The sequence below is a fragment of the Halichoerus grypus genome, chromosome 14 (assembly GCF_964656455.1).
Source record: "Halichoerus grypus chromosome 14, mHalGry1.hap1.1, whole genome shotgun sequence".
Taxonomy (NCBI): Eukaryota; Metazoa; Chordata; class Mammalia; order Carnivora; family Phocidae; genus Halichoerus; species Halichoerus grypus.
In genome coordinates this window covers 59,662,175-59,675,104 of record NC_135725.1, presented here as the reverse complement: position 1 = coordinate 59,675,104, position 12,930 = coordinate 59,662,175, and the positions used below count along the sequence as shown (strand labels likewise).

Here is a 12,930-nt window from a genome sequence, read left to right as displayed (position 1 = left end):
TCATTTTATCCTCATAACACTACATAGCAGTGAGGCCAGGCTCAGAATCCCCATTTGACAAATCAGAACCAGGTTAGGTGGCATGCCTACCGATTGGCAGGGTAGATACCTAGATTTCAGCACTCCTACCTTTAGCCCTCAGAGGCCATTCCCCTAAATCAGTGGTTCTCAAAGTGTGGTACCAAGACCAGCAGCATCAGCAACATCCGGAAGCTTGTTAGAAAGGGAAATCCCCTAGTCCTGCCCCAGATCTATTGAATCGGGAACTCTCGGGGTGGCACCCAGCAATCTGTGTTTTAACAAGCCCATCTGGCAATCTTGATACATGCTACAGTTTGAGAACCATTGCATGAGGTCATGGGGTCCACTCGATTATCCATCAGCTCATTCAAGCATGTACTCCCTGTCTACTCTACACTTAACATGCAAGAGTGGGAGCAAGAAAGGGGAAGAGTGTAGAGCAAGAGCTGGTCAGAGAAAACACACGATGCTCAAGAAAAAGGAAGGAAAACCACATCAGCAAAGACATATGGTAGAGGTATGAAAGAAAATGCATTTGCAACACAATTAAGACAGCATCTAGAGAAGGGCGGTAGATATAATGAATGGAATTTTATTAAGGTAATAGAAAAACAGCACTGTCCTCCAAATGAAGCAGGACCACAGTCATCTTAGGGTTGGATCAAACAACTGCAGTAGACTTCTATTATTTAAAAAATAAATAACAAAGTTTACCTGTAGCATTTGTTGAAGAAGCAGAATGCTACTGGAAGACAGCCACTTAGGAACCTCATATTTCCCTCTCTACAAAAAACAAGAAACATTTAAGAGATTTAGGTTCAATCAGCCTTGGCATCAATTTCTAAGATGACAAAATGCTGGAGGTTTACTTCCAAGCTTGAAGACTTAACCCAAATATAAGATTTGGTAAACATTATTAACAACATAAGGAACATATTTTTTGCCCTAAAGAAGAAAATCCAACAAATTACATATCGTCACCTCTACATTATCCACATATCAGAGAAGGACTAGAGCACAGAGAAATGACTGGAATACATAAATGTGGAGGGCTTTGGGATCTGTAATGTGAATAAATGACAGCCAGTACACACTGTAGTCAATTTTCATATTGCTAAAGCAAATTTTAGTTTATTATCTCAGAACAATTATCAGTTGACAAAATGAAGTAGCAGAAAACACATTTGGTGGCAGGACATAGGCTGTGGTTAAAAACAGGTCACATATCATCCATAGGACAGAATTCACAATCATTGAGGGAAACTGATGCAGGCCATTTTCTAAGTCAAGTACATGTTCTGGGAATGGAAGAGGTTCAGGAGACAAATGTTTACAATCTAGGATACTCAGAAATTATAGTTACCGAGTCATCAACCTCAACCAAAGACAAAACCAAGGGCTTGCTAAACACTAATACGTAATAGCATATCTTTTTACACAACCTGCCACATACCCCTCTTTCACAATTCAGAGGAAATGATACAACCATTTCTCTTAACAAAGAACAAATTGTTTAATGGTGCTAGGATAACAGATTAATTATTGAAAGTTCAATCAATTAAGATTGAACTTTAATTTACAGTTTATACCAAAATTAATTTCATCCAGATTAAAGAGGGAATGGAAATACAAAACCATAGAGTACTTAAGTAAAGAAGAGGTGATTATTTTTAGAATTTTTCTAAACATGACAGCAAACCCAAAAACTATAAAGACTAGTTGACATTTCTATATAGCAAACAGCACTAACAAAGTTAACTAAAAACAGAGGAAAGAAAATTTTTCCACCTAAATGACTAAATATTAATAAACTTCATCACATAAAAAGCTCTTATAAATCACTAAGATTTCACAACCAGCCAACATGTGCTGCCCACATTTTCCCCCATCTCTACTAATGGCCAGAAAACAGAGTCATCTTTAATTCCTCTCTCTCTCAGAACCTCACACCTGATCCATCAGCAAAATCTATTGGTTCTATGTTAAAAATCTATCCAGAACCACTTGTCACTATTTCCACCATGCCACTAGCATCTCCCATCTGGCATATTGCAAGAGACTCCTAACTGATGTTCCAGATTCCACTACTGACCCTCCCCGACCCCCAGAGGCTAGTCTCCACTCACCACCACCCATGTTCTCTTAAAACATCGGTTCAGGTCATGCCACTTCACCACTCAAAACTCTCCAGTGCTTCCCCAGATCACTCAGAATAATGTCCAAATACCTTATTCTGGTTCCAAGGCCCTGCATGCATGTTCCATATCCCCACAACCACCCAACTCCTTGCTACCTCTCAGACTCACCTAACTCTTCCCCTTATTCACCAAACTACAGTCACATGTCAAACACAGTCCAACCTCAGGGCCTTTGCACTGTTTGTTTCTTCTGCCTTATAATGCTTTCCCCAAACACCAGCAGAGCTTTGGCCTTAATCTTCAGGTCTCCACTATACACTAGTGGTATCAGTGAGGCCTCCCACGACTGCTTTTATAACATAGCATCCCCCACAATCATTCTTTACCTCCCTTTCATACCTTATCCCCACTCATCATATTACATATTTACTTATTTATTTTCTGCCTTACTACAATAGAACATAAGCTCCTTAATCACAGGGATTTTGTCAGTACTGTTTTCCAAGAACAGTGTCTGGCCCTAGCATATAAAAGGTATTCAATTAATATCTGTGTAGTAAATAAAGGAATGGGATGAAAAGCAAACACACCAAAAGAAAATGAACAAAGAATATTCATGGATAATTTCCAAAACAAGAACTTTTAAATGGCCATAAACATGATAGTATGTCCAACTAATCTAGTAATAAAAAAGTAATTCATTTAAACAAAATTACGATACCATCTGTTGTCTATCAAACTGACAAACTTAAAAACATTATCCAGTGTTAATAAGAGTTCAGGGACAAGAGTGCTTATATATACAACTAGAGAATATAAGCTTTCCTGGAGAATAATTTAGAAATACACATAAAAAACATTCAAAATCGCGTATCTTTGATCCAGCAATTTCACTTCAGCAATTTATCCTAAGCAAATAATTTGGCATATAAAAATATATGAACAGTAACATTCATCACAGAATTCTTTGTGATAACTGTGGGAACGAAGGAACATAGTCTGCTGGCAAATTCCAGAGGGTCCCCAAAACTAATGACGGAGGGGCGCCTGGGTGGCTCAGTCGTTAAGCGTCTGCCTTCGGCTCAGGTCATGATCCCAGGGTCCTGGGATCGAGCCCCGCATCGGGCTCCCTGCTCGGCGGGAAGCCTGCTTCTCCCTCTCCCACTCCCCCTGCTTGTGTTCCCTCTCTCGCTGTCTCTCTCTGTCAAATAAATAAATAAAATCTTTAAAAAAAAAAAAAAAAAACCTAATGATGGAAAACAAAAGGCACTGAATAAGGCTCCTGAGTCAGAAATGTAATATAGGTCCAGGGAGACAAGGATAAGCACACATGGACACATACGTGCATGCATAAAACCTACAGCAGTTAAAGAAGGCTAGAAGGGTGGAGACAGGTAGATGGAGAAGCCATCGACTAGCCCAAGCATTGGGGTTCTCTGTTCTTATAAACTGTCTAGGACATCATTCTCACAGAAATCAGCCCAGTTCCAAGGCGAGGAGAGAAACAGACACATATGGGTTGCTCAGAGTCCTAGGACTACATGGCAGTTTGGATTTTGATTATGTTAAAGAAATAAGCAGAGTTCCAAAGAAGCGTTATCAAGCAATAAATTTAAAAAGAAAAGGTGTCAATGTCAAAACAACTCAATCTCTGACTCAGCCTCTCTGATGAGAGCAGAGAGGCTGGCCTACAAAGTATTTCCCAGAAAGGGCAACAGCTTTCTTTCACTTACAAATAACATTTAATGTTATTAAATTTTTCAATCTCCTTTATCCAGAGCACTCAATATCATCCAGAGAGCCCGCTCTTATTTACACCTTGCCAGTGCACCTTAATACTAGCCAGTGCTGGAAACTGAATTACAGTGAGAAAGCCTTTAATTCACTTCTCCTTGCTCTGTGCAGGCCTATCCCTAGAAAGGGGGCATTTTTAGATGCTTCAACCAACTCTCTGGGCCTGAGCAGTAAGTCACAGTTGCCGTTTGACTGGTCCTGACCTAGTTGGCCCCACCCTCCTATCTGAGCTTCTCCTTACTCCTGAGATCAAGGCCTCTCATGATTCAAATCCTGGGTCTCTTAACTTCTGCTCTTTCTTAGCAACCTGACCATTTGCCTGCTCTCTCAAACAGTTTGGCTTGCTTTTGCCAGAGTCCCAGAGAAAGTAGAGACCGGCCTGGGGTAAGGACTCTCCTACCTGCTTACACTGATCAAATGGTTATGACCTACCTGAATCTGCAATCACAACCTGTACCTACAGTGTCCTCCGTCATGTTTCATTCACTGGTCAGAATCCCCACGAACTCTGGGAGTCTCCCCTCATGCTGAGAGTGGAGCCTTTTGCTGCTTACTCTTTGGACACCATCCGCACCGGGTGCGGTCCCAAACGCATGTCCACCCAGAACGTGCGAATGCATTCTTATTTGGAAATAGAGTCTTTTGCAGATGTAATCAAGTTAAGATGAGGTCATACTGAGTATGGGTGGGCCCTAAATTCAATATGACTGGTGTCCTTTAAAAGGAGGGAAATTGGGACACAGGGACACAAACACAGGGAAGTAGGCCATGTGAAGACAGAGGCAGAGACTGGAGTGATGCAACTACAATTCAACGCTTTCCAAGGATTGCCAGCAAACACCAGAAGCTAGAAAGAGGCAAAGAAGGATTCTCCCCTAGAGCCTTCAGAGAGAACATGGCCCGACCGACACCTGACTTGGACTTCTAGCCTCCAGAAATGTGAGAGAATGAATTTTTGTTGTTTTAAGGCACTGCCTTGTAGTACTTTGTTACAACAACCCTAGGAAACTAATACACCATCTATAAGGGTTTAACTCCTCACATACCTCTCTCCCACCAGCACCTGCCCACCCCAAGGATAAGTCTGGTTCTAGGTTCTAGCCCTTTCTGGTCTGCTGCAACACAGATAATAGGCCCATCACCAGATCTATCAAAATAAAAGAAATGTTATGCCTTTAAATTCAGAAAGTATCACCCAAGACAAAAGTACTCTTAACTAAAAGAAGCAGTATTCTACAGAAACCAGATGTAAAAAGAAATAATCAGAACAAAGTACTAAATAAGAAAAGCTCCACCAGACGTTCCTCTTTGCCTCATTTTATCACCCCTTTTATCATCCCATCTTGAATTCATGATGTATCTTCTAATAGATCCCCCTACCGGGCTAGCCTAAGTTCCCCCACTAAGTTAGCACCACCGAAGCTACCCTAGCCAGAAAGAGGCAAGAATGGGTCAATGAGAAGCATGGTGCTTGGCACACTGGAAAGAGTGATGGACGGGAGTCAACATTACGTGTGAATCCCAGCCTGCTTCTTAGTAGCTCCATGAACTTGTACAAGTTATTTAATTACTCTGGACCTGTTTCCTAAGACAGCAGTCTCTGGAGACAAATTTCCTAGATTCAAATCCAGAATCTACCACTTCCTAGTCATGTGGATGAGCTATTGAATCACACTGTGCCTCAGTTTCCTCATCTGTACAAAGAAGCAAAATAATAGTACCTACTATGCTAGGATTCAGTGATTTAATACATATAAAGCACTGAGCACAGTGCCAGGCACAAAGTAAGAACTCCACATGTTAGTTCTATTACTGCTGCCTCTATGACTAATGCTACTATTACTATTACTATCGTTGCTATCTGTAAAACAAGTAATTCCACCGAGAGAATTCTAAAAGGAATAAAAGAGAATACATGAAAGCACTCAATACAATGCCCTGCACGTAAGAGACAACAAATGTTTGTTGAATCTGAAAGAAACAGGTGGGAGAGAGGGATGCCCAAAATAGTAACAGACCAGAGATGGGTATGTTAGCCAAAACCATGCATGCCAGAATGCTAAATGCTCAGTACTGTAAGAAAAGCTAGAGTCATTCTGAGGAATGCCACATGTCCTCCCAATGGAGCTATGCCCCCATTGCAGCTGCCTCAGGACTGCCTGGTAAGGAACATATCATCTAGTCAAGCCCTGCTCCCATTACATCCTAAAGTGTACCCACCCACTTTCCCTGTTTGGACAGAACAGCCCTGTAGAGTACCATCTACAGTAAGTCAGAAGGCCTGTGACCCATCACCAAGGCCCGACATCCTCAGCTTCACTCTCTGCACTGAGATACTGACAGTAATAGAATTCAGAGCTGAGTTCTACTGCCAGGCTTAACCCAACCTCTTACTTGTACATAATACTTTAAAATACACAAAACACTTGCACAAATATTTTATCCTGTGCCGTAAGCAAGGATTATTAACCACATTACAGAGATGAGGAAACTAAGGCTCAGCCAGGGAAATCAAGCACTTGTTCAATATTATAAGGCATTGGTTCTCAGCTGGGAGTGATTTTGTTTCCCAGTACACATCTAGCAGTGTCTGGAGACCTTTTTATGTGTGCAACAAAGGATTTATTATATGTATATATTATGAAATGATTACCACAGTAAGTTTAGTGCGTATCCATCACTACACATATTTACAAGTTTTGTTCGCTTAGTGTTTTTCTTGTGATGAAAACTTTTAAGATCTACTCTCTTAGCAACTGGAGACATTTTTTATTGTCATGACTTGGGAGCTACTACCGGCATCTAGTGTAACAGGGCAGGGATGCTGCTAAACATCCTACAATGCACAGGACAGCTCCCATAACATAGAATTATCTAGTCCAAAATGTCATAGTGCCAAAGTTGAAAAACATTGTTACAGAGCAAAAAAGAGGTGGACATGGGACTAGAAGAGATATACGGTACTTTTTCTGTTGTACTGTGCTGGAAAGTCTAAGAAAGCCTGGAGGTAAACGGGGAGAAAGCTCCTTATTTCAATATTGGAAGTATACCCAAAGATCTAATGGAAAAGACCTTGAAACAAGCAATTCTGTTGGGGAAGAGCATCTCCATAAAAGGCCCTCTGTCAACCAGGGCTGTGCAACTTAACCCTGGTTTCTGCTCAGTCTTTAGAGAATTCTTGTTTATTTAAGGGACGATTACCTTGCAAATGAGAGCGAGAAGTGGGTAATAGAGAGAGAAACCAAGCAGGAGGGGGGAAAAAAAAACCCTGTGGGCTAAGCAAGACAATCCTGGGAGTTCTAGAGAGCTTGAAAGCTAAGAAAGGCAGGCGATCTCTCCAACAGATAATTACAGTATACAGTCACATCAATAATTGTAAAATATAATCTCATAAAAAGATAATGTGCCGGGGCGCCTGGGTGGCTCAGTCGTTAAGCGTCTGCCTTCGGCTCAGGTCACGATCCCAGAGTCCTGGGATCGAGTCCCACATCGGGCTCCCTGCTCCGCGGGAAGCTTGCTTCTCCCTCTGCCGCTCCCTGCCACTCTGCCTGCTTGTGATTCCTCTCTCTCTCTCTGTGTCAAATAAATAAATAAAATCTTTAAAAAAAAAAAAAAGATAATGTGCCAATTTTCTTTAAAATTATAAATTATACTTGTTAGAAAGCAATTTTACTTGCAAGCTATTCAACTTTCATTTACTAAAATTATTTATACTTCCTTAATATTTGTGTACCCAGAACCGGAGTACAGTCATGCTTGTCTTTGAATGCAGTGATGGTAAATGAATATAGGTGACATTAATAAGATTAATACCCAATCTGTTGGTAATCATGCTAGAAACTGTGATTGAGCATTTTGGTTAAAATAGTCAACAAATGCAAAAGATAAACACAGTCTGCCTCTTAAACAAGAGTTACATACTGTGTGTCAAATATTGCTGGGTTTTTCAATCAGACCAAGAAGAACTGAAGGAAGTGTTATTCCCAAGTGAGGAATTTTAGAACATTCTAGGCAAAGATACATACTGCATGCAAGTGATACGACACCTTAATTAGATTCAACCAGCAGACTGTATTACACTGCGCCTCGGAACAATAGTTCTGAGCCAAGATTACAATAAATTTCAAAATCTATAATGTGTGAAATTAAATTCCACAATAATGCATAAAAGTCCTAATTTGAATCAATTTTCAACTTGCAAATACATGAAAAACTAAAAAATGAAATTCAGAGTAGGAGAAACAAAGAATCTACAGTATTAGTAAATAATATTAATTAGGAAGGTTAAATCTCTACTGAACAAGAATTAGGTATTTTCTACCATATTCATTCCACTGCATAAATATCTGATTTACCAAAAATATCGAAATACCCCCACAAAGGATACAAACAAATAAATGTAGAGAACACTGAAGATTGTATGTTGGTACATTCACCTTGTATTGGAGAAATAATATATTAATAATCAAGGGCATTGATTCCATGGCTGCCATATAAATATGAACTTGAAGTAACAGCAAGTGAAGGCAAATAGGCAGTATGGAAACCTAGGTCCAGACAGGTTAAAAAAAAAAAAAGAAAGAAAAAGCAAAGCTTAAAGTTAAGCCAGTAAATGAGGAACACCAAGGATCTAATGTAGTTCAATTTCCGTAAGGCATTAACAGTCACTCAGTTTATCTTTGTGGATAAGACCACAAAACCTTGGTTAAGTGTACCTGATAGAGACCAAAACCCAATTCTCAAAACACCTATTCTATTCAGTTTTTTAATTGACAACTTGGATTAGAGATATTTAAGAAACGTGCAAAGTGGCACAATGCTGGGAGAGACAGCTGATATTTCATGAGAGCAGAATCAAGATTCAAAATTTCAACAGAAATGCTAGGCTGAAACAAACAAAGGAACCCAAATGTGAACAAAGAGAAGTCAGACAACTTACAGCTACTCAGAGCTGGAATGGACCTTGAAATGACTGATGACTGCAAGGCCCTAACACTACTGAAGAAAACGAGGACCCACCTAAGTTGCTCTGCCAGGAGTGACACCTAAAGTGAGTAAAAAAGCTGATGCACAATAATATGAATTCGGAGAATTAACTTGTAGTTTTGGTAAATTTGACAAGTTGGGGCGTCTGATAATATTCCCAAGTGAATGGACACAAAAAGAAGTTTGGGGTAGGGGTCACTTTCCCACCGAGGAGTCTATGATTCTCTTGAGACTAGTAACTACAAAGTTGAGAAACAGTATTTCAGGATGGTTATGAGAACTAGCTCTGAGCTTGACAAGCTGAGTTCAAATCTCTCTGCCACTTACTAGCCAAAAGACTCTGAGTAAGTTATTTAAGGTGTCTGCCCCTTAGATTCCTCATCTATAAGAGGGGTACCGTAATAGTAACTACGCCACTTAGAATCTGACAAGAGAAGCTCATGAATGTTAAGTACTACTTTTGTAACAACAGAATAAGAATATCCGTGCCAGCAAACATTTTATTTTTTCTGAGACTCCACATGAAAGGGTCATGAAAATACAAAGCATACACATTTCAGAATGCTCTATCTCCTTGGAAGGAAAAAAAAAAAAGAGGAGTAGGGGGAAAAAAGCACAAAAAATCAACAAGGGGCGCCTGGCTGGCTCAGTCAGTGAAGCGTGTGACTCTTGATCTCAGGGTTATGAGTTCGAGCTCCACGATGGGTATAAAGATAACCTAAAAAAACAAAATCTTTAAAAAAAAAAATCAACAACAAAAAGATTGATGCAGACGCTCTAGACAGAAGAGACTTCAGCATACATACATACACACATACATACAACTCCACTGTTACCAACAGACTCAGACTTCACTGGAGAAGGCATCCCCCCACTTCCCACAGCAGTTTTAGGGGTTTAAAACTCACAAAGAACTTCATCATTCCACTTTTTAAAAACTTATTACTAGCAAACCAAATTCAACGGCCTACTAAAAGAATTATACACCATCACCAAGTCAGATTTGTTCCTGAATGCAAGAAAGGTTCAACATACACAAATGAATACATGTGATATACCACATTAACAGAATGAAGGAGGAAAAAACACAGGACCATGTCAGCTGATGCAGAAAAGGCATTTGACAGAAATCAAAACCCTTTCACGATAAAAACACTCAATAAACTAGAAATAAAAGGAAACTACCTCAATATAATAAAACCCGTAAATGAAAAATCCATAGCTAACACCACACTCAATGGGGAAAGACTGAAAGCTTTTCCTGCAAGATCAGGAACAAGACAAGAATGGCCACTCTCACCACTTCCATTCAACATAGTACTGGAAGTCCTAGCTAGAACAATTAGGCAAGAAGTAAAAACTTTACATGATTCAAAATTTAAAAGAACATAGAATGAAAAGTCTTCCCTTCCATTCCTCTCTCCCAATTTCTCTCCCCAAAAGGAACAGCAACTACTACTTGTGTCCCTTTCTATGTGTAAGTAATACAAATATGCCTCCCTTTCTTTCATTTTTACAAAAATAACAGAACACTACACATACTGTTCTAACCTTGCTTTTTTCCCCCAACAATCTATCTTGGATATCATTCATATCAGTATTTAAAGAGCTTCCTCGTTTATTTGTATGGCTGTAGAATATTCTATTACAAAGATGTACTATAATTTAATACTAGTGTTTTTCAAAAGAAAAAGAAAGCACTAATAACACTCACAAACACACAAAGAATTAAGAAATAAAAACATGGGGGTGCCTGGGTGGCTCAGTCATTAAGCGTCTGCCTTCGGCTCAGGTCATGATCCCGGGATCCTGGGATCAAGCCCCGCATCGGGCTCCCCGCTCAGCGGGAAGCCTGCTTCTCCCATTCTAACTCCCCCTGCTTGTATTCCTCCTCTCGCTGTGTCTCTCTCTGTCAAATAAATAAATAAAATCTTAAAAAAAAAAAAAAGAAATAACATGGACAAGCAGTAAACAAGTGTGTTTCTAGGCTATGAAAATAAAGACCCTCTGAAAGGACTAGAATTTCATACAACTGAAAGAACACCCAAGGCCAGGTCAGCAATCCTGGCTCATTCATTTTCCATTATTAATACCACAGATATGTTACCAAATCATCCCTTTTTAAAATGTAATAGACTTTATTCCATCAAATTATGGACCCATTAGCTTTCCAAACATTCCATTTAAACAGTACACCAGGGAAAAAAGTCATAACAGAATAGCCAGAAAAATTCTAGAGGAAAAACAGAATAATAAGAAAAGACTAATTCTACCAGACATAAAATAAATGGTATAATAAAGATACAGCAACTAAGGGTGCCTGGGTGGCTCAGATGGTTAAGCGTCTGCCTTCAGCTCAGGTCATGATCTCAGAGTCCTGGGATCGAGTCCTGCATTGGGCTCCCTGCTCCTTGGGAGCCTGCTTCTCCCTCTGCCTCTCTCTCTCTCTCATGAATAAATAAATAAAATCTTTAAAAAAAAAAAGATACAGCAACTAAAACAATTATGTATCAGACAAGAATAGACAAAAGGATTGGGCGCCTGGGTGGCTCGGTTGGTTGAGCGGCTGCCTTCGGCTCAGGTCATGATCCTGGAGTCCCTGGATCGAGTCCCGCATCGGGCTCCCTGCTCGGCGGGGAGTCTGCTTCTCCCTCTGACCCTCCCCCCTCTCATGTGCTCTCTCTCATTCTCTCTCTCTCAAATAAATAAATAAAATCTTTAAAAAAAAAAAAAAAAAGAATAGACAAAAGGATAAGTACAATAAAATAAAAAGCCCAGAAAAAGAAATATGTAAATGTAGAAATTTAATATATAATAAAACCATCCTTTCAAATCAATGGGAAAATGAAGGATTATTGAATAAGCAGTCCTGGGACAACCAATTACTTATTTTAGAATAAATAAGCAATTATTTATTTAAAAATAAAAGATCCCTAGAAATTATCACAGATCAGAGAGAGCTAAGAAGATATGACAACTAAATATAATATGGTATCCTGAGAGAATCCTAGAATAGAAAAGGACATTAGAGAAAAACTAATGAAACAGGAATAAAGTACAGAGTTTAGTTAATATTAATGTACCAATGATGGTTCTTTAGTTGTAACAAACTACCATAGTAATGTGAGATGTTAATAATAGGAAAAACTGGGTGAGGGATATATGGGAATACTGTACTATCTTTGCAACTTTCCTGTAAATCTAAAACTATTTTAAAATAAAAATTGTACTGGGGTGCCTGGGTGCCTCAGTTGGTTAAGCAACTGCCTTTGGCTCATGTCATGATCCCAGGGTCCTGGGATCGAGCCCCACATCGGGCTCCTTGCTCAGCAGGAGGTCTGCTTCTCCCTCTCCCTCTGCCTGCAGCTCCCCCTGCTTGTGCTCTGTCAAATAAATAAAAATTTAAAAAATCTTTAAAAATAAATAAATAAAAATAAAAATTATACTGAAAAAGAAAAAAGCTGGGTCTCTATTACTTCTTACACCAATATTAATTTCTAGTAGATCAAAAAATTAGTATTTAAAAAATTTAAAAGTATTGGGGTGCCTGGCTGGCTCAGTTGGTGGAATGTACAACTCCTCACACTCAGGGTTGTGAGTTCGAGCCCCATGTTGGGTGTAGATTACTTAACAATAAAATCTTAAAAAAAAAGTTAACAATACTAGAAAAAAGCATGAAGGAAAAAAACTGAAAAATATAGGGATACCTGGGTATCTCAGTCAGTTAAGCGGCTTCCTTTAGCTCAGGTCATGATCCCAGGGTCCTGGGATCAAGTTCCGCTGAGCAAGGGAGCCTGCCTCCCCTTCTACCCCTCCCCACTGCTTGTGCTCTCTCTCTCTCTCTCTGTCTTTCTGACAAACAGATAAATAAAATCTTAAAAAAAAAAAAAAAAAACCCTGAAATATACAGATTTTAACACACAGGACAAAACGTTAATTTCCTTGGGATGCTCTATGACATGGTAGTTAGGAATACAGGCTCTGGATGCAG

General features: G+C 39.5%; 1 protein-coding gene across 1 annotated transcript in view; it reads right to left on the bottom strand.

Annotated features, from left to right (window-relative positions):
- Positions 1-12,930, bottom strand: part of MELK (maternal embryonic leucine zipper kinase) — an 81,448-nt gene that overhangs the window by 44,495 nt on the left and 24,023 nt on the right. Inside the window, exon 8 of the mRNA XM_036076146.2 lies at positions 736-804. Coding sequence (XP_035932039.2) covers positions 736-804 — 69 coding nt within the window. The remainder of the gene's footprint in view (positions 1-735; positions 805-12,930) is intronic.